We start from the raw sequence: 22418 nt of genomic DNA, 5'->3' as shown, positions 1-22418 counted from the left end.
CGATTCCAGGGTCCCCTCTTAAAGGGGTTTATATATGGGAGTCATTGGCCATACACTGAAAGGTTGTCAGTGAACTCCCCTGCATTGCAGGGATATGGGGTGGGCTGCCAGCATACACAAGCATCTTGCTGTGCATGTCCCATATCCCATTCACCCTGAGGAGTTCCAGTTCCCCTGGCTGGGGGCTGGGAGGGATACACGCCCAGTGCCTAAGTCAAGGCCTTCCTACATCTGAAAGGTTTAATAAAGTTGTGGCCAATTTTTATTCCATAAAACATTGTCACGAGACATTATTCCTTCTGGTGGTCTCTTGGGGCCAGGGAGTCTCCTCCTGGGCACGCAATGAGTCCTGTTACAGACTATGAAACTCTACCTCCTTTCCATCATTTTCTTGAACTCCACTCTCATCAGGTAACCACGGCAAACAGCTTGGGTGCGTGTAATCAGCTGTGCCAACTTATCATCTCTCATCTCCTCTAGAGTACCCAAAAGGCCAGCTTTGAAGAACACCTGGGAAAAGAAAATATTACAAAGTATTAATCACTATCTCAACAAACTCAAATATTACAGTCTTGTAATAAAAAGTAATTTTACCTTTGTGTGGCCAAATTTATATTGGGTATGGTCAACATCGATAGAACCGAGAAGCTTCTCAGAAGCTTTCTTGCTATCCATGAACTGTCCCTCTGGGACGGCACTTGCATTCAATATCCTGTATCTGTTGAGAAAAGCTTACAGTTTTTATTTTGCCAAAGTATTATGATAGCTAGTACTAACTTCCACAATTGTTTTTGTTACAGAATAATATCTGAAAGAGATTAAAAACTGAATTTGGCTGTGAAGTAAAACTTATGTCTAGGGAAACTTTCTTAAACATGATGAACATTTGAAAAGATGTTTCTTAGTAACATGATCTTACTGCAGGTGGCCTTTCAGCTTATCTAATTATGCTGCTGCAAGCTGATGCAATATAAGAAGTTCCATTGCTGTACAGAGAGGTACACAGCTGTTAAGGAAGTACACAGCCTATCCCTGATATACCTTTTTATTATTTCATCCCAGTTCTCTCAACCACATTCAATATAAACATACACTAATCATCCATCAGTGAGTTCTTAGTTGATTTTCAGCATTCTTAAAAGTTTAACATGTACAAAGGCTGAAATCCTAACTACACTTACTTTTACTTTAGTGGGACTTATTTCTTAGTGCTTTGGATTATACTGCATTGTATTGAAAACATATTTTTAAAGAACTGAGAAGCATAATAGTAAAATAGTATGGAATATACAGACCTCTGTTTAAAATCACCGTAAATGATCCTGCTAGGGAATCCTTTTCTGCAAATTCTGATACCTTCCAGCACTCCATTACATCTCAGTTGATGCAATACAAGTTCATGCTCCATGGCACCTTAGAGAACATTAGAGTATGGATTAACACTACAGGGTAGAATTTCCTTCTCTTTCGAAGAATGTTTACTAAAATGTCTTACCAGGTGTTTTAGTTTCATTGGGGATGAGACAGCGCACAAAATGAGGGTGGGTACTCTTCAAATTGCTCATCAGCTTGTTTAAATTCTCCTATGAGGTCAGAAATATTTGTTTTACCTGCATGTTGATGTTTAATACACAAGAAGAAGCCAAATTTTCAACTGAGACACAGCCCACCTCTTTGACATTGGAAGCTGCTGAAGATATAACTATAGATAAATAGATTTTGATATATAAATATACTCTTTGTAGACAATCTATTTTGAACATATTGATCTCATTTATGTTTATGTTTTTCCCCTCTCCCTTTTTTGTTGTGATTTGACAAATCGTAATATAAGCTAGGAAAAAGACATTGATTTAAAGCACGTTTATTCCCCATTTCACAAACAGAAGTTGTGCTTACCCTAAAGAGAGCAGATACAGTCTGGAAAGAGGAACCCTTCTTCTTGCCACCTTTCTTGGCGCCGCCACCCTCTAAAACATAAAAATTATAAAATACATGGATGAAATTAAAATCCTTCAATGAATTACATAAACATATACCACTAGAATTTAAAGCCACCATCTCTTTAAGTTGCTAATTATGGGTTATGCTCATGAGCCAATTGCAAAGTGCAGCAGGAATTACCTTCTGCAGGGCGGTCAGCAAATAGCAAAGCCAGTGTCTTCATAGATGATTTTTGGTAGAGCTGAATTACACTTTCATTCAGGGGGTCCTTGTTCTTGTCCAGCCATCCACTGATGTTGTAGTCCACAGTGCCGGCATAATGGACCAGGGCGAAGTGAGCCTCAGCCTTCCCTTTGCCAGGTTTGGGCTTTTCAAAGTTCTTGCATTTGCCAAGATGCTGTTCATAGAGCTTGTTCTTGAAAGAAGTGTCTGTTGCCTTGGGGAACATGCACTCTTCTTCTAGGATGGAGAAAATGCCCATTGGCTGGAGGGAACAAGGAGAGTAAAAGTGAAATTACTAAATTAAATTAATAGAATTGTAGAGTTGGAAGGGACCCTGAGCATCATCTAGTCCAGCCCCCTGCAATGCAGAAATATACAGCAGCCCCATACAGGGATTGAACCTGCAACCTTCACATTCTCAGCACCACGCTCCAACCAACTAATGTAATTAGTATTTGACAGTAAAAGTGAACTATTCATAGTGCACATTTAGTAAAATGGCATAGTCCTGCATGAAATTTAGACAAAAGCATCATCACAATTTCTTGGTGAGGTGGACTGTTTGGTATGTTTGGGATGGTAGCTACAGTCATTAAGAGTCGTCAACAGGCTCATCTCAGCTACCTGCCAATCTCCCATTCCCACCACCCTTCTGAGTAATACCCCTCCCCACCTTCTCACTATATAGAAGGATCTGGCAACTTCTGTTTCAGTGTATCTGAAGAAGTGTGCATGCACACGAAAGCTCATACCAAGAACTAACTTAGTTGGTCTTTAAGGTGCTACTGGAAGGAATTTTTTTATTATCACAATTTCTGTTATTATTATGGAGCTATTCATTTTTATAATTAAGCATAAGCTTAAGCACCTTGCTAAAACAGGGATTGTTTGCAGTTACACATGTGCTAAACAAGTAATTTTTAAGAGACCTTCTCAATGAGTTCAATGCAGGCAGCCAGGTCCATTCCAAAGTCAATGAACTCCCAATCGATTCCTTCTTTCTTGTACTCCTCTTGCTCCAGCACAAACATGTGATGGTTGAAAAACTGTTGCAGTTTCTCATTGGTGAAGTTGATGCAGAGCTGCTCCAGGCTGTTGAACTAGACAGTGCAAATATATCGTATAAGAGACCACCATGTTTAACAGTATTCTTCATTCTAGTTTTCTAATGGTTAATATTAAAAACCTTACATCTCTTCAGGTTTCTGCAATTATTAATGGGGTTTTTTTTACAGTTCTTGACAGTAATTTAGAGTCATATCTCAGGGTGCCCAAACTTTTTTCAAAGAGGGCCAGATTTGATGGAGTGAACATGCGTGAGGGCCGACCAAAGTTGTTTTTTACAATTTTACCCCAAAGTAAAATTGGGATCGGGCAGGCTGGTTTTGGCCCCCGAAACAAACTTTGGACATACATGTAGGTCTACTCGTTATTTTCTCCTTTGCTGAGCCCAAATTCATGCATATTCACTGAACTTACTGCTTCCAGTGCTTTCAGATACATTGCTTACACTCTGTCTCGCTCCAGAGATGCTTTGGATTTATGAACCATGCTCTTCATCAGTGGCGTAGCGTGGGGGGTGCAGGGGGGGCCCAGCCGCACCGGCCGCAACATCGGGGGGGGGCGCTCGCACTTGCAGCTCTCTGCCCCTACCGGGTTAGGGGGCGCAAATTACTTGCCTTGCTCGGGTGCTGACAACCCACGCTACGCCACTGCTCTTCATACCAAATCATATCTACAATTCCTTATTACTGCCAGATATTTCTGTGTCTGGCATCCTCTCCAGTTAACGGCTTGGAAACAATTTCACTCCTTCATTGCCTTTGCATTGAGAACATTATTGAACTACACTCTTTAATTGCTTAAAGGTTTTACTGTGACTATCAGAATCACCACATCTCTGTTCTCACACTGTTCCATCAAGGCCCTGTTTCCTTACATCAAAGATCTCAAAGCCAGCAATGTCCAACACTCCTATGAAGTGCTGCCTAGGCTGCTTGGTATCCAGCTGCTGGTTGATACGAATGACCATCCACAAGAACATCTTCTCAAAGACAGCCTTAGCCAGAGCACCAACATTGTTGTACACCTATAAGAATAGAATGACAACAGTCAGCAGATAATTGGAGCAACAAAGTGGAGCCCATCCACCATGAGTTTTGTACTGCAGATCATTACCTGCTGGACTGTTTGGCCTTTGGTGACAAACTCATTGCCGACTTTGACTCGGGGGTAGCACAGAGCTTTCAGCAGATCTGCTGAATTGAGATTCATGAGGTATGCAGCCTTGTCAGCAACTGAGCACAGATATAAGAGGAAAGGTTTATGAGCCCAATATATAATATTTTCTACATTGGATGAATGTATAAATAAACAACACTGCTTGTATAGAAATACTGCTAGAAATACTACAGATCTTACTAGGAATACAAATAGAAGAAGCAGAGTAGTAAAATACTTTCCCTAATTTTTTTAAGATGTGACTGATTTTTCAGTGATTAGAAGCAAGAATAGGTCTGCCTCTCTGAACACAAATTAACTTCCTGGTGTATGACATGGAAACTACTAATGTAGAGCTGTCTTTGAAGATGGTTTAGAAACTTCAGCTGGTACAGAATTTGGCTGTTAGGCTGTTCTCTGGAGCAAGGTGGTTTGAGGAAGGTGGCATAGGCAGTGGCGAAAGGGGAAAGCCCTCCCATTAAATGTCTGGGAGATAAAGAATTAAACGGCTTTTAGGAAACAGCTGAAGGCAGCCGTGTTCAGGGAAGTTTTTAATGTCTGACATTTTATTACAGTGGTGCCTCGCAAGACGAAATTAATCTGTTCTGCGAGTCTCTTCGTCTTGCGGTTTTTTCATCTTGCGAAGCACGGCTATTAGCGGCTTAGCGGCTATTAGCGGCTATTAGCGGCTATTAGCGGCTATTAACGGCTTAGCGGCTATTAGCGGCTTAGCGGCTTTAAGAAAAAGGGGGGGGGAAATTGCAAGGACTCGCAAGACGTTTCGTCTTGCGAAGCAAGCCCATAGGGAAAATCGTCTTGCGAAGCAGCTCAAAAAACAAAAAACCCTTTCGTCTAGCGAGTTTTTCGTCTTGTGAGGCATTCGTCTTGTGGGGCACCACTGTATTTTTTAATATTTTGCTGGAAGCCTCCCAGAGTAGCTGGGTAAACCCAGCCAGATGGGCAGGGTATAAACGATAAAATAATAATAATAATAATAATAATAATAATAATAATAATAATTAATAATAATTAATAATAATTAATAATAATACCAATCCTGGCCTGACTGCAGTGGTTGGGTCCAATTCAAAGTGCTGGTTTTGACCTATAAAGCCTTAAATGACTCAGGACCACAATACCTCAAGGTCTGCTTTCCCCCATAATGAACCTATCTGGATTCTGCAGTCATCATCTGAGGCCCTTCTTTGTGTGCCTTCTCCATGAGAGGTCCAGAACAGGCCTTTTCTGCAATGGCTCCCCATTTGTTGAATACTCTGCCTAGGGAGGCTTGCCTTGTTTATATCTTTAGGCGCCTGGCAAAAGTGTTTCTCTGTAAGCAGGCCTTTGGCTGATTAGCATTCTATGACCTTTTAAATGTGTTTGGGAGAAAAGAGTTATTGGTTTGTTTTTGTTTTATTATGAGTTTTGTGTTCTCACTTTGTATTTCTATGCTGGGAACCACCTGGCGATCCTTGGATGAAGGACAGTATACCAATTTAATAAATAAAATAATAGCAAATTAATCAGCTAAAACTACATGTTTGTCGCTAGAGGTGTCAACTTGAATCAGATATTGGGCTGGGGCTGGGTAAGCACTGCCCTGCATAATTGATCCCAAAATGCATCACGTGCACACCATTTGAATGGCAATGCCCATTAACTTTTTTTGTTGTGTACAGCCCCTTCAAATACTTTATGGGAGGGCGGCAAAGGGACCTCAGCCCCTAAGAGTTGACTCCTATGTTTGTCACCGTAATGGGGCTAAGAGATTAGTTGGGATAGATTTGGCGGGACTATGGCAACCAAAATTCCATCACTGTTATTCAAATTTCTAGATTGTATCGACTTTCAAACATTTTCTGGCTTGACTTAGACAAGAAAATGAATATAAAATAGTATAAGGCTAGACACGTCTACTCAAAATTAATCCTCATTGAACACAATGAAACGCAGGTAAATGTTAATCGGACTGTAACTTTAGGCTCTCATTCTTATGCATTGGACTTCAGCTGTTCAAGTGAAAGTTAGGAGCAGCTGAGGATTAAGGGCATTTTTTTGTTGAAGGCTTTTGCTCATAGTCCCATTGCAAATTCTGTAAATACCTTCAGTGCCATCTGGCTCAGCCTGCTCCTCACGTTGCTTCTGCTTGAACTTCATGTTCCCATAGTGCATTACAGCTCCAGTTAGCTTGTAAATGGCTGTCTTTTCTTCAGAATTGAAGCCCAAGATGTCAATGGCACTCTGACAATTGAATCAAGATGTGCAAGTGAATATTTTTTATATTACCTCTAGTTGATACGCCAAAAAACTCACTTGTTCATGCTACTTACATCAGTTGCCATCAACTCTTCTTGATCATCTATGCTGGGAACAGTGATCTCACCCTGACTCACGAAGTGAAAGTCGTATGGGTTGGTAGTAATCAGCAACATCTCTGAATAAGCAGAAGCATAGATTTTCATCCATTGCATAATCCAGCATCAGCGCAAGATTTTAGCAACAGCCACTATAGCAAATGCCTCTTACCAATCAGTTCTGGCTTCTTGTTGGACATGATCTGATAAAATATGTGGTAGCTTCTTTCAGCTTTCAGCTGGAAAGTAACTCTGGACTTTTCTAGCAGATCTGGCAAGAAACAGAAGCAACCAATTAAGAAACTAGCGAGTGAAAGAGAAAGCAAGTGAGAGAGCGAGAGAGAAAGAAAGATCCCATCCCTTACATGTCTCAATGTCAGCAGAAGCCAGTTTGCCTGTGGCACCAAAATGGATTCTGATGAATTTACCCTTTAAACAAGAAAAGGCATGTAATTACAAATCCTATGAGGCAGATTCTGCAAATACATTACTACAGATTTGCTGTATGATGACCACCCTTAAAAAAGTGAAGGTCAACTACTATGTTCAGATTCTGCAGGAGACTTACAAAACGCGAAGAGTTGTCATTCCTCACAGTCTTTGCGTTTCCAAAAGCCTCCAGCAAGGGGTTGGCACTGATGATTTGATCTTCAAGGGTACCCTGCAATGTATGTATTATTGTAAGATTAAATATATAGAAATTGCAGCAAAGGCACATTTCATCCTTTCTAACAAAAAGCTTACCTGCATTTTGCCTTGTGCGACCGGCTCATCCTTTTTCTTGTCACCTGTGGCTGCAATTGTTGCAAAGTATTGGATGACACGTTTCGTGTTCACAGTCTTTCCAGCACCAGATTCTCCACTGTTGATCAAACACATATCAGAGCGTTACATGGACTACTGCAATGCGCTCCACGTGGGGCTACCTTTGAAGGTGACCCAGAAACTACAACTAATCCAGAATGTGGCAGCTGAACTGGTGACTGGAAGTGGCTGCCAAGACCATATAACACTGGTCCTGAAATATCTAAATTGGCTCCCAGTACGTTTCAGAGCACAATTCAAAGTGTTGGTGCTGACCTTTAAAGCCCTAAACGGCCTCGGCCCAATATACCTGAAGGAGCGTCTCCACCCTCAACATTCAGCCCGGACACTGAGGTCCTGCTCCGAGGGCCTTCTGGCAGTTCCCGCACTGCGAGAAATGAAGCTACAGGGAACCAGGCAGAGGGCCTTCTTGGTAGTGGTGCCCGCCCTGTAGAATGCCCTCCCATCAGATATCAAGGAAATAAACAACTATCTGACTTTTAGAAGACATTTGAAGGCCCCCCTGTTTAGGGAAGTTTTAAATGTTTAATGTTTTGTTGCTTATTCTTATTATTATTCTGTTGGGAGCCACCCAGAGTGGCTGGGGAAACCCTGCCAGATGGGTCGGGTATAAATTATTATTATTATTATTATTATTATTATTATTATTATTATTATTATTATTACCCTGCCATTACCCCATATTATTAGAAAGGAATATTAGAGAGGAATAGCCAGCAAGCAGCACATGTTCTTCAAAGCCTACTAAGAAACTAGGGGGTCAGATAAATGCCCCTCTTTTATAGAAATAAAATTGAAATTTTGTATAATGCAACTGTAGAACTTTCAGAAAACTAGATCACTGGAGATTTACTGTACCAGCATTTAAGAGGACTATACATGTAATTGAATCATTCCTCCCTGGTAGGATAAGGTAGTTTTGACAAAATTCCTTTATTGTCTGTTGTACTGTATCACAAAGTCAGCATTGATTTCATTAAGGAAATAAACTTACGTAATCAGGATTGACTGATTCTCACGATCTGGAAAGATATATAACAAAAAAGAACTTGTTATTAATTTAGTGCAGCTATGGTTCAGTGTGAGCTAACTTGAGGAAAAGTCCCATTAAACTCAGTGGGACCTGGTTCTGAACAAACATGCTTAGGATGACACTGCATGTAATTATTAAAGAACTTGCAGTGGCTTGCATACAAGCAGGTCATATTAGGTAAGAAATATGCAGGGCAAAGCCCAGATTGTGTATATTCTATGATGCTAGAGGAGCTCAGCCATGCACACAAAATACATTCATCTGTATTTTTTACAGCTTTTGTATCTTTTACAGCTTGTGGGATTTTTTTTTTTAAGGAACTATATAGCTTCTATGGCTACAAAGTATGCTTAGAAATGTGTGGAAACCATTTGATGAAATATCTATAGCAATGGGAAACTGAATTAGTTTTCCATAATTTGAATGCATATTCATTGCTTTTCCCAATGACTCTCAAAACTGTGTGTGCCATTTATGCATGTGTGTATTAATTATAAATAGCTCTGCATGAATTTTGTTTAAGGAATGAATTCCCCAGTAAGAATAAAATATGGAACCATTCATTTCTAAGAGTCAAACTGAATATTCTCTATTTACACTGAAAAATGGAATCACATTTCAGCAATATTGGTATTTTTTCTTCTTGTCAACAATTGTTGATTTTTAAGTTTTGTATTCTTTTTTGGTGAAAAAATGAGCCAACGTTACTTTTTGAGCAGGAATTGGACTACATGTATTAGCATGATTAGGGAACTTCTTAATTTGTTTTGAGCCAGCTTTCTAATGCTTCTCTATATGCTATCTTAACAGACCTCCACATTTCCTAGGAAAGTTATTAAGGTTTCTCTTCAGAAAATGTTCGCTCTTTCAAAGAGATCCGTATACTCACCAGTTAACATGAACTGATAGGCATTGTCAGAGATGGAGAAGATGTGGGGAGGGGCCTCTTGACGCTTTTTGCCTCTGTAGGCAGATACCACTTCTGGGTTGTACACTGGCAGCCATTTGTATGGATTGACAGTGACGCAGAAGAGACCTGAATAGGTCTGGAAGAAGAAAAACATATCTAGCTTGTTTTATCCTGTCTATTGTAACACACACACACACACACACACACACACACACACACACACACACACAGAGAGAGCTTTATTGTGGTCCATAGACCCAAAATACACAGTACAACAATAGTATATATCAACAGTTATTAAGGTGTAAGAGCGGCCTTGCTAGCCAACAGAGGAGCCTATTGTTGATTTTTCTAATATTCCCAATAGAGTTTAAAATGCAGTTAGCTCACAACTTGTACAAATTTAACTTGCACAATTGCAGATTTACATACTTGGTGACCAGAGAGCTGAAATCACACAGATTAAATGCCCCTAATGCAGATTGCTTTAAAGCTCTTCCTGGAGCAGGTTTTCCTGGCATGAAAAGAGTTCTCAAATTTGCTTACTAGGCTCTGGGAAGGTCTCACACAGGCTCTGAAAGGCGCTGACAGGATATTGCAGGGGCCACCCAAGACCTCTCAGAGCGTAGTAAGCAAGATGGAGAGCTTAGATGCTCTTTGCCTTGCATAGGAGGCAAGGCATGCTTGGCACACTGGCTTCAGAAAGGTAGGGATAGTAAAGTGGGGGCAGTTTCAGAGTTGTTTTGGCTATACACAATTTTGGTTTTATGCACAACCCCCCAGAATGTAATCCCTGCAAAAATTGTGAGTCAGTTGTATATAATTCCCGAACTAAGGAACTTTGAGCTGAGCAGGATATTCAGGGATATATACTTAGGACAGGATGTTTATCATTGGGAATGAGGGAAGAGAGAAAAGAAAAGAAAAGAAAAGAAAAGAAAAGAAAAGAAAAGAAAAGAAAAGAAAAGAAAAGAAATCAAATACAGTGGTACCTCTGGTTAAGAACTTAATCCATTCTGGAGGTCTGTTCTTAATCTGAAACTGTTCTTAACCTGAGGTACCACTTTAGGTAATGGCGCCTTACGCTGCTGCCGCTCAATTTCTGTTCTCATCCTGAAGCAAAGTTCTTAACCCGAGGTACTATTTCTGGGTTAGCAGAGTCTGTAACCTGAAGTGTTTGTAACCTGAAGTGTCTGTAACCCGAGGTACCACTGTATGTGAGTAGACTTTTGCCACATTCCTGTCCTTGATTGATACAAGACACTAGGAACATAATATAGGATCTGGCAGCTAATAGTTACTTTGCCCACAAAAGAGCAATACAAACTGGCTAACTGATACAAGGTAGAAACCTAACATGGTTGTGTGGTGTGAGAGAAGAAAGTGATATTTGGGAGGTCTTAAAGCAGAGGTAGGAAACCTGTGGCCAGAAGTGCAGTTAGCTAATTTTAGGCATTGGTCTTATGAGGCTACTTCTTTAGATGGTAACGTGCATTACTTCATGTACTTCAAAATGTGGTAAGCTAGCCCTGCTGCACTTGGAGCGCATTTTGCTGCAAGGGACCCTGGACTTCTGCCCCAAAGTCAGAACTGCCTATGGCCCTCCAAATATAACTGTATTACAACACACTGTCCACTGATCATGCTAGGTGGAGTTTCTGGGAGTTAGAGTCTCATCTGGAGAGCCACAGACTTCCTCACCCCTATATTAAAATCTAGTTCCACCATAAAAAGAGAGAGGCATGTTACTTCAGAATATACTTACATAGATCATCCAGGCTGCATAACGCTCTTTGAGGTTATACAGGACAGCAGGTTCATGGAGGTGGGTCATCATGGCCATGTCCTCAATTTTGTCATATTTGGGAGGATTCATAGAAAAGACTTGATCTTCCTTGACTGTTACAGACTGGGAGGAAAAGGATTAAATGGAAGATGAACAAATATAGGACAGACAGCCAACCAAACAAAAGGCCAATTTATATCATCTTAAAAAGTAGAGATGAGGCAATTTTAACAATGCATTCCTTCTACTCACTTCTCCGTTTTCCGTCTTGACTGTGACCTTCCCTCCTTCCCTGGCTGTGACACTGGCCTTCACATAAGATATCTTAGGATCTGTCACAAAGACTGAATTCTTTGCATCAAAGGGCTTGTTCTGGGCCTCAATTCTCTCTTTTTCTGGCTTTCGTAGATAGGGGGCAGCTGGCCCGAAGATGGCCATCTCCGCGTCTGAAGACATGACTGCGGTTTATAGCACGCAGCTCAGCAAATGAAAAGCTGAAGGAAAGAAAAATATGAATCATATAAAGAAAATGTGGACATACGTCCAATATACAACTTTTCCTTTGGCGTTACATCCTGTATTTCAGAGAGTTGGCAACATCCAGCTCCATTGGCACTTAGAACCAATGGTCCTACTTTTCATATGGAATACCATATACTTGGCACCTATAGATTCTGAATCCTGAAATCTAGATATTTTCAGGTCTGTGGGATTTGTTCAGTCATCCATTACACCGGATTATATAAACTGCAGAAGCTGAAGGAACTGCCAGAGTCAAATTACCTTATTGGTAGGTTGGTTGGTTGGTTGGTTTATTGTTTGCTTTGGTCATTTTTAATATTTTGTAAGCCACCCTAGGAATTGATACTGCAGTTGAAGGATAGAGTATAAATTATCACATAAATTCTTTTTTTGTAGCCAATAAGGAATAAGATTAAAGTGACTAGACTGTGCTTATCAGAGCAAGGCTACTGTTTTCTTTCTTATGATATGAGTTAGAATATAATATTATTTTGATTAAAAACAAAATCCAATGCCTATCTCCAGTTGGTTTTGTACTGTTTTTAAAACTATTTTAGTTTTTATGTCTTAAGATGCAAAAGGTGATTCATAAATATACAAATAATAATTGTTCTCTTTTTGTATCTTATATTTATAACTAGCCAAAGATTATCATTTTAGTTCAAGTGGCTTATACTTTACTGTTTTATCAGTGCACAATAGACTAAGGTGCCTCAAGACTGCTGTTTATTACAAGACAACTAACTATCCCTCTATAAAATGATTCTGTACACCAGATACTAGATTTCATCCCCTACAGACTCATCCAGATTGAGCTACTTCAGCCCGCTCTGTTAGGAACTTGAATGCTGGAATTGCAGGAGTTTGTAGCTTGAACTGTATTTTTATGTCCTTTCGTGTGCCAAAAAGCAAGAAGTTCTGTCAAGCAGGATTGGCTTAGGAAGCTGCCTTATACCATCAAGTCAAACCATTGGTCCATCTAGGTCAGTATTGTCCATAGTATTGTCCAGGGTTTTAGATGGGACATTCCCAGTCCTACCCGGAGTTGTCAGATATCCAACTTGGGACCTTCTGTATGCAAAACAGATGCTCTACAACTGAGCTACAGCCCTTCTACGCTGCTACCTGTTATGTTTACAATTAAATTAGAAACCATACAACTTTCAGCAGGAATTGCGTACTCCCTGCACAGTAGAACCCCATGTCAAAATTATTCATACAGCCATATAGACTATGGCCTTTATGCATACATGGCATGATGCAGACTGTGATTCCCTACCATAGTGCATCCTTTCAGAATTTGACCCATGGGTTTGTGCTATGGCAGATGTTCTATTAGAGGGGATAGTAAAAGAATCAGTATATTCAAGGCCAGTTCCCAAAATTGACTTCCTCCTGCTAAGTGGAATGCTGCTTTATAACAAAATTTGATATAGCTATACATGTTCCATAAAGGTTGGGAGGAAGCAATTAACCCACTGAAAAACATGCAGATCCTTTCCTACCATGTATCTGACTTTCCCCAGGGAATTAATAAATCAGTGTCTTACCTTGTGTGGTATCAGGTGGACTGTAAAGCAGGGTTGAGCTGCCCAATACTGTAAAATAAAAATGACAGATCCTTTATCAAAGGTCCAGTAATAAATTATAGAGTAGCAACTGATGGGCAGATTTTAAATCCCTGTTGACACAGGCTATCTGTGCTCAGAAATGTCAAATGCAGCAGGAATGTACTGGGATGTGAAGAATTCAGGGTGAGATTCTATTCCTTTTAAACTCGAGCTTCTCACACTCTTACCTTTAAGCTGTTGGTGCAAGGACATGAGAGGCTGGTCCCAGGACTACTTATATAGGAAGTGATTTGCATACACAGCAGCCTCCTCTTCTTTCTTCGGTCAAAACCTTTTTGGCAGCCTTAACTCCCAGCAAGATTTCCATTCATATTTGACGCGAACAGATATAATTAGATCTTTCAGCTCCATGAATCAATCTAAAAATAAATTGACAAGAGGAGGGAAGAGTGGGTGGCAGCCTATATATTGTGGTCTGATCCTGATACCAATTTTGTGTTCTGGTAGAGGAGAGAAATATATGCATCTGATGTTGTTAGGTTTCAGTGGGAGTGCAACATATTGCTCAAAGGAAACCCATATGCTTATGATAGAATGAATGGCAGTAAATATGTTTTAACTGGTAAGGAGAGAAGAGGAGAAGGCTGGTGAGTGCATAGTGAAGCTGAAATAAATATTTGTAGTAATTTGAAATTTGCTAATTTTTCCAATTTTCCTTTTTTGAAATTTCAATTAGGAAAATTCAAATTCATCTGAAGTGTTGAAATGTCAGTACTTTAGTCAAATATGCTCTTTTTTGGCAAGCATCAAATATGAAATTTTGCAACCTGTGAGCTATCAAACACCATCAAATAAACACCACTGTGTGTAATCTGTCATGTGCTGTCAGATACTGAATACAGTTGCTTGCCAGACACCAAATACATATGTTAAGCACCACTGAATGTTAACTGTGAAATACTGTACTGTTATAGATTAAATGAGTGCTTTTCCCCCCTTAAAAAATGTTTAGGGATACTCTCATTTTGGCTGCTCCAGCAAGCATCTGGTTGCAAAAACACAGTTTATAAGGCTAGGAGACATACACAGGCTAGACATTTGCTAAATAACATAGCATGTTGCTAACTATCTTGTTTCTTTTTAAATAATTACAGCCATGGGGGAGCCTAGTGCTTACTGGGAAGGCAGAGCACACGTAGGGATACTTTTTCATTTCCACCATGATCAGAATAGAGACACACACTCTATATCACACACACAACCCTCCACAGCTAGGAGCCTTGTGAAAGACTCTTTTCCTAAGAGTCCTAGCCAAACTTGGAGGGCTAATCTCAGTTTTCATAGAATCATATGGTTGGAAGGGACCCTGAGGCTCATCTAGTCCAATCCTCTGCCTTGCGGGAATCTTTTGCCCAATGCAGTGCTTGATCCCATGACTTTGAGATTAAGAGTCTCATGCTCTACCGACTGAGCTATCCCAGGTCTGATCATGGTGTGGGAGTGACAGATAACCACGGTGCTTTCCCAGTAAGAATTATGTTTTCCCATTCCTGTAATTATTTAAGGAAAAACAAGATACATGGCTACATATTACATAGTTGACCAAATTTGACCTACAGTCTTTCCCTCTCTCCACTCCACATTTTTCTTCCTTCCCTGCTTTTCAGTTCTTCACAATCCACTATCTTACTTTTGTGTTCCTTAATCCTTTGACTTGAAACTTCTAGTTTCTGTTTTCTTGGTCTGCAAAGTGGCACTGGATGTGTGTGAGAGAAGCCATTCATAATAAGTTGATGGACCTTATAGAAATGGAGGTGCAGAAATGAAGCACAATAATGGTAAAAGAATTGAGGAAAGCAAAAAAGGTGGTTTGAAACTACTCACAGTCTTCTTCTGCACAGTCACCCAATGGGATGAAAAAGACCAGTGCTATTTTTCTAGAAAAAAGGTGCCTTGTTCTCTTATAATGGCAATAGCACATACCTGAGAGCTGCCAGAACTGAGTTCTGGTAAGTTCTGGCCAGAAAAAAAGCCATGGAAAGACCTTTTTGGTCAGTGTCAACTAAAATGAGAGAAAATATTCAAAGATGGTACTACACACCCATGAAAAGCCACAGGTTAAATTTTAGCTATGTTCCCTTTGTAACCTGATATCACACCTTGATTTGCTCATCCTTTGTCTCCCAGATTCTGCCTTGAAACTGTCAACCAAAGCTAGTTTCTGACTTTCACCATTGTGACTTGCAATCCCTAAATTAGTGTCCTAATTCTCAGCTGCAAACAATGCCTGTATGACAAGCACCACATATTCATTGAATTTTACCTCCCCTTTGATCCTCAGACAGGTCAGGCATAACAAATTAACCACTTAATCCCCAAACAAATCTAAATGCAAGAATTACATTTTATACCATTCTCATGCTTTAAAACAAAAATATATGGCTTACATCTTGCTGCTGCTAATTAATAAAATAAATAAATAAATACTCTACATTTTCACATGGGGACTTGAGGTGGCTTACAGATAAAAATAAGAACTGCTAAAAACATAGTAAAACAATAATTAAAAAACAATTGAACACTGATAAAATTAAATCCATATAAAATCTATTAAAACCCTACCAATAATGACAGTAAAACAGCATAGCACCAGCACTTTCGTTAAAAGCAGTCCATTCCCAAAAGCCTGTTGGTTACAAGAAAATCTTCACCTGCCAGCAGAAGGACAAGAAAGAATTTAATTTTGAGTCGTAAGTGCAACCTTCTTTGTGAACTGCTGATCGTGGAATATTACATATATCAACTATCTGGAGAATTCCTAACATACAGGAAATAACTGGAAAATATTCAACATCAAAATCTGTATATGAGAAACCTGAGATTCAGCCTATTATTTTGTCTTACACAGATTTCTAGTTTCTCTTTGCTATGTTCTTACTGTTCCCATTTTCATGCCTTCATCTTCTATACTGCAGCCCCCTTTGCACATATACTCCATGCTGATATATGTTACTGTACAGTTAAGATGAACTGTGCAAGCCTGTCAGATTATTCAGCTAGAGAATGTTAAATTCGGTTTATAGGTGCTGTACATATATGTGTGCTTGCTTGTTAATAAAGTATCTCTTCTAAATTGCTATGTTGAATCTGGAACTTCATGTTAAACACAACACATGGTACCAGGAGTGAAATACATGATTTCTGGAAGTTACAATTGAATATTTGCAGGCTTTGCTTCCATTATACCTCTTACATGAGGCAGCTGAATAATGGAAAGAGAAATTTAAAACAGCCATTGTTTTCCTGTCAGTGTGAAACACTGAGAGGGAAATTGTCTACCATTAAACAATGGTAGAGATTTGAGTAAAGCAGGGATAGAAGGATACTGAGGGTTTTTTAAAGGAAAAACCCCAAAGCAAACAACTTTAACGGGGGGGAAACAAAGATGGGTACAACACATAGGCGCCGACTCCATGGGGCTTGAGGGGGCCCGAGCCCCCTCAAAAATTCGTTTGGGGGGCTCCGCCCCCCCCAATAATCTCGGGCGCCCCTCCAGCAGAGCGCCATCGCCGCCCCTCCGCCAGCCCAAAATGCACAGGGTCGGGCTGCATGCCTCCTGCCCTCCCTCCCGAGCAAAAGCTCCACCCAATTTCCTTCGGGGCTGATTAATAGGCGCAGCACGCTCTCCCCTATTCGCTCACGAGGAGGCGGCGCCACTTTATTTGCATATTCATGAGCTTATTTAATATCCATGAGCTTTCCCGGCCCCCCCCCCCAATATTTTTTATAAGTCCGCGTCCCTGGTACAACACAGATGCTAACACCAATAGGCTAATGCAACATAGCCTTTCCCAACTTCCTTCTCACTGTACTCAGACCTTATTTGAAATTGCCACTCCCCCACCCCACCACGTCTATTCAAATATCTGCCATTGTTTCGAATCGCCACTTTCCCCCTCTGTTTTCTCCTTCCATGCTTTACTCACACCTCTGCTGTTGTTGTAAACCACTACTTTCCCCCTGTGAGTGTCGCTTCCTCCTCCCTCCCAAGTGATAGCCAATACTGCTTTGCAACCTGCTTTCTCTTTTGCTGCGCCAGGATTGTCATGCAGCACTACAAATCTTTCAATGGGGGCAATGTGACGACAGCCTTCCATTTGTATGTATAGGAAGAAAAGAGTTACTCTTAATTTACTGCAGACTCTGGCTTTCGTTAATCAGCTTTCTCTATGTATTCTGCAGCTCTGAATTTGAGTGACAGGGCCTTAGGGAAACTTAGGGAGGTCAGATTTCATGGTTGGCACAAAACGATCTGACAGACGTGTATGGCATTCTAAGAATTTAAAAGACGAGACTCAGAAACTCAGCTGGTGCAAGACAGTATTACTCCAATGGCATTCTCAAGACTTATTTATGTTTATTCATCATAACAAAAGTGTTATATTCAAAGTAGCACTAAGGGGAACATTCCATCAGCACAAAGATTTTTCCTTGCATAATAGAACATCCCCACCTCTTCTCCCCGCACACTGCTAAGTCTGTTCTGGGAGTTCCCAAACCCTCTGAAGCAAAGATGGGGCTGGGGGCACACAAGGGAGGAGAAGGGTGAAATCATTTTGTACAATTATTTAATTGAATACACCCAAAGGGATATTCTGATTGTTTGAGCATACAAACTATAGTGCTCAATGTTATTCTTTTATGTATGAACAGTATTTTTATGCTACCTTTACAAGTGAGTGGCACACCTAAACATTGTTAAAACATAACAAACAATTGCAGTATTAAGGCACAGTGTAGCATAGATTAAGCAATATAGTTAAATACAAACAGGCCTTAAAAACTTATAAAGCCAAAATTTCAAAATCCATTTAAAAGTCAGAGAGAATAAGAAGTCTCTGCCTGGCACCAGGTGTTGCCTCTCTGGGTGCTAACACAGAGAACCCTTTTTTCCTTATAGCCACATGCCAGATCTCACTTGGCAGTGGCACTCCAAAGAATGAATGACCTCAAAGTTCAGTTAGGAGCAGTGATTTTTCCAGGGGTACTCAAGGGTACACAGTACCGGCATCTTTGTTGTTGTTGAAAAGTGTGGCACTTACTTGTAACAACTTTATGGCGAGTACTGGCACCTTTTTTTCTAGGAAAAAATCATTGGTTAGGAGTAAATTATCCTTCACATAGCTTGACCGCAAGCTCTTTAGAGATTAAAAGGTCAAATAGGCCCAACATTTATTTATTTATTTATTTATTTATTTATTTATTTATTTATTATAATTAATAATTAATTAATTAAATTTGTATGCTGCCCTATACCCATAGATCTCAGGATGGTTCACAACATAAAATTGCAATATAAAAAAACACACAAAATACATTATAAAAATAAGAACAGAAACAAACCAATAATCGCCCCTTCCACAACACATTTAAAAGGGCATCTGCATGTGGCAAGGTGGAATACAACATATAAAATCCACAAAGATATTCCTAGAAACATCATCAAATACTGATAGGATTCAAAAAGAAAATTCATGTTGTAAAGTCCTGTCTAAACAAAAATAATTATAATTGCAAAATATGTCTGAAGGAAGGGGGGGATTGTTTGTGGAAAGCCAGTAGCGTTGATAAAGAACCGGTGTAATATGCTCAAAATGTTCAGTTAACAACCTTGCATTCTGATTTTAGAAGTTTCCAGGCCACTTTCGAAGGAAGCCCAATATGATGCATTACAGTAATCTAATCAGGAAGTTGCTAGAGCATGGATAACTGTAACTAGGTTATCCCCAAGTTGGGTCACAGCTCATTTATCAGATGCAACTGATAAAAGGCACTCTGAGTCACTGAGACCACTCGGTCTCAGTTTCCTGCTTGGCAGGGGGTTGGACTCGATGGCCCTTGTGGTCTCTTCCAACTCTATGATTCTATGATTCTATGACAATGTTGGATCAGTGCAGGGAAATGCCTCCAGAACATGCTGAATACCACTCAAATAGGAACATGAATCATCCACTAGCAATACCTTCATCATGTCTAGATTGAGTCTTAGTTTATAGTCTTTGATCTAGTCCATTACTGCATCTGAGCACTCAGAACACATCCTGCCTCTCCAGGATTTGATGAAAAAGAGAGATGGAGCTGAGTGTCATTTGCATATTAATGGCACCTTTGTCCAAATCTCCAGATGATTTTGACCCATTTTCATTCAGATGTTAAGCAACGTGGAGGAACAGATGAAACACTAAAACATAATTTCCAAGTGGTCAAGAAGAAATCTTCTAGCATCAATTCCAAGTCGTCCAAGTAGGAGTAGAATCACTGCAAAGGAGAACTTGCGTCCATCATGGGCTGACTGAGTTCTAGTTGTGCAGCCCCACTCTCTTGTCTCAGAGAGCATCAGTGGGCTTTACTGCCTAGTAGGGCAATACCAAGGAAGAGTAACACCAAAGTAGACCAAGGATGAGTGCCAGCTGATTCACCCTGGCATCATGAGGACACCATATCATTTCTGTTCCTGTACCAGACTTCAATGTCATTTTTATTGTGATAATCTTTTGTAAACTAGTTTGAGAGCCTGTGAGGGTAATAAAGTGGGATAGAAATGTTCTAAAAATAAAATAAATAAGTAAAATATATAATCATAGCTCATCTGTATATACTCTGTTAAACAGAAGATTCATTGCCCCACAATGAGGCACAGCGAATTGCAGAAAAACGGCAGGAGCCAGGTGGCACTTTTAAATGTATTTCATCCAAAATGTATTTGGGGGTTAGACCAGATGACCCTTGGGATCCCTTCCAACTCTACAATTCTATTATTCATCCTTCCCATAAGCTTTAGATTTGACCTTCATAAAAATGATCTATCCTTTTTGTTACTTTAAATTAGCACGCAGAAGCAAATGGAAATTTTTGTTGTGCTATTGTCTTGTTTCCCACTCACAAGGATTTACTGCTTTCTGAAGAGCACAGAGAAATTCATATAGATTATCTCAGACATGGCATCTCCAATATGGCACTTGTAGGCATCACAGCTCTCTCAAACACTCCCCTTGGTGCCCCCTAAGTGCTGCCCTTCCTTTAAAATGGGCTCCTTTGGAAGGAAGAGTGGTGTATAAATTCAATAAAGGAAGGAAGAGTTCTTTGTGGTTTTGATTTATTTATTTTTTGGTTGAGATAGGATTGCCTTGCTTTCTTTTATGTTTCGTTTGTTTTTCTTTTTTCTTTTTTTGCTGGATAGGTGTTTTGCTTGGGATTTATTTTATTTTTTTGTAGGTGAGGATTCTGAGCCCACAACAGTGTCTTAGATTCCCATTTGTGCCTCTGAGCCCAGAAAACTTGAGGACCCCAATCTTAGATATACACAACCACCTTGTATAATAGTATAGTATAATAGGCAGCAGGCAGGGGATACTGAGACAGAGATGGTACTTTGCTGAAACGTGCACTCCCTGCTTTGGGGTTTGATGCTTCAGTGCACTTCCCTCATTGGTGTTTGAAGCAATGTACACATGATCATATCATAACTGTCAACTTTTCGCTTTTCTTGCGAGGAATCCTATTCGGAATAAAGGAATTTCCCTTAAAAAAAGGGAAACGTTGACAGCTATGGATCATATAGTCCCTTGAGAAATAATGCTGTCTGAGGCATTTCCCCTCAAACCAGCTTCTGTCTGATTTGAAAACATAAGCCACAGTAAAGTTGAGGTATGTACATTTGGGACATCCATTGTGCGTGTGCAGATGAAGCACATTGCAGGCATGGGGAAACCAAATAGGGAAAATGCATCTGGTAAAGACATCCCTGCCCTGTCTCTGATGTGTATGGCAAGTGGAAATGTAACTTAAAGGTGGGGTGGGTGGGTGACTACTTTGCTATATTTTCAGCCAGTGCTTTTTTCGGGGGGGGATGCAGGGGTACGCATACCCCTAAACATTTTGTGAAGCTTTGTACTTTTGTCCATTTACTGTAATTATTTTTCCCAATTTGAACTATAAAATGGTGATTTTCTTGAGTCAAAATGAGAGCACCCCTAAACATTTTTTAAGAAACAAAGCACTGTTTTCAGCCACTAATGTGTACATATCCTAAGACTATGCTGCTGCTGCTGCAGCAGCAGCACACAGATCAAATTCATTTTGTAAGCATAGCACACATCCTACCTTTTTCCCTGACAGGGACTCAAGGCTGCTTACCACAAAAAAAATTATTTCATTCCATTTATCTGTTGAAGGTCTTATACACGATCACTTCCCTCGCACATTTTTTCTAAACAATCTAGTGAGGTGGGTTTGGCGGAGAGGTTGCAGTTTGCTCAAGGTGACAGGTGTGTATGTGTATATGACGTCTTTATGTGCAGTGAGATCAAAATGCAGGAGAAGCTTCCTGATGCAGACTAGAACATCCCTGTTTTCATCTGAGAATCACTGGAAGGTATGGGCTCAACCCATGATAGATGAAAGCATCATACTAAATGATAAATGTCATATTTTATTATCCCTGCTTACTTTCAAGATGCTTTGATATTTATCTTCTATATTCACTTTGCTGGTGTTTTGAAAGGTGTTTTTTTAAAAATAAAGTTGAAGTTCTTTTCTCATCCTGACTGACTTTCTTTGGTGAAGAACCAATATATTACAAGTTTTAATGGGGGTTCCACCAGAAAATATTTATATTGCAGCTTAATCTAAGAATGCTGTACCTTTTCTTGATCTCTTGTGAAATTCCAAAACATGCATGCATTATCTGACAAGGAAAGATTTACTAATCACTGTTGAATAATTCCACTGGCTGGTACAGTTTGTGTGACTGTTTGTGGTCACTGTTTTTAATATTGTATTTTAAATTATTGTAACCTGACTTGGGGCCTTAGGGTGAAAGGTGGGTGAATAATAATAATAATCTGTGGAGTAGAGCTGACTGTACACAGCTCTCAGTCAGGCATTTAAAGTTGTTTTCCTTTAGGAATACCTGTTCAAATGTTTAAATTTGTGAGTACTAATCCATTTAATTTGTCTTAAATGTGACTGA

At 39.9% G+C, this 22418-nt stretch overlaps 1 protein-coding gene across 1 annotated transcript in view; it reads right to left on the bottom strand.

The window, feature by feature from the left end:
* The window catches only part of LOC308582165 (myosin-1B), a 91335-nt gene that overhangs the window by 11877 nt on the left and 57040 nt on the right, over positions 1-22418 (bottom strand). Inside the window, exons 1-21 of the mRNA XM_081185049.1 lie at positions 13615-13680; positions 13367-13414; positions 11547-11788; positions 11274-11417; positions 9488-9644; positions 8560-8587; positions 7485-7602; positions 7309-7401; positions 7106-7169; positions 6913-7011; positions 6717-6820; positions 6489-6627; positions 4345-4463; positions 4106-4255; positions 3096-3266; positions 2125-2428; positions 1900-1970; positions 1496-1583; positions 1296-1413; positions 595-718; positions 374-510 (exon numbers count right to left, since the gene is read on the bottom strand). Coding sequence (XP_081041175.1) covers positions 374-510; positions 595-718; positions 1296-1413; positions 1496-1583; positions 1900-1970; positions 2125-2428; positions 3096-3266; positions 4106-4255; positions 4345-4463; positions 6489-6627; positions 6717-6820; positions 6913-7011; positions 7106-7169; positions 7309-7401; positions 7485-7602; positions 8560-8587; positions 9488-9644; positions 11274-11417; positions 11547-11750 — 2432 coding nt within the window. The 5' untranslated portion in view covers positions 11751-11788; positions 13367-13414; positions 13615-13680. Of the gene's footprint in view, positions 1-373; positions 511-594; positions 719-1295; positions 1414-1495; positions 1584-1899; positions 1971-2124; positions 2429-3095; positions 3267-4105; positions 4256-4344; positions 4464-6488; positions 6628-6716; positions 6821-6912; positions 7012-7105; positions 7170-7308; positions 7402-7484; positions 7603-8559; positions 8588-9487; positions 9645-11273; positions 11418-11546; positions 11789-13366; positions 13415-13614 lie in introns of the transcript that reaches the window.

This window comes from Podarcis bocagei, assembly GCF_964188305.1.
Source record: "Podarcis bocagei genome assembly, chromosome: 2".
NCBI classification, from domain to species: Eukaryota; Metazoa; Chordata; class Lepidosauria; order Squamata; family Lacertidae; genus Podarcis; species Podarcis bocagei.
The sequence above is the reverse complement of the archived record's forward strand: the minus strand, read 5'-3'. Positions and strand labels throughout refer to the sequence as shown.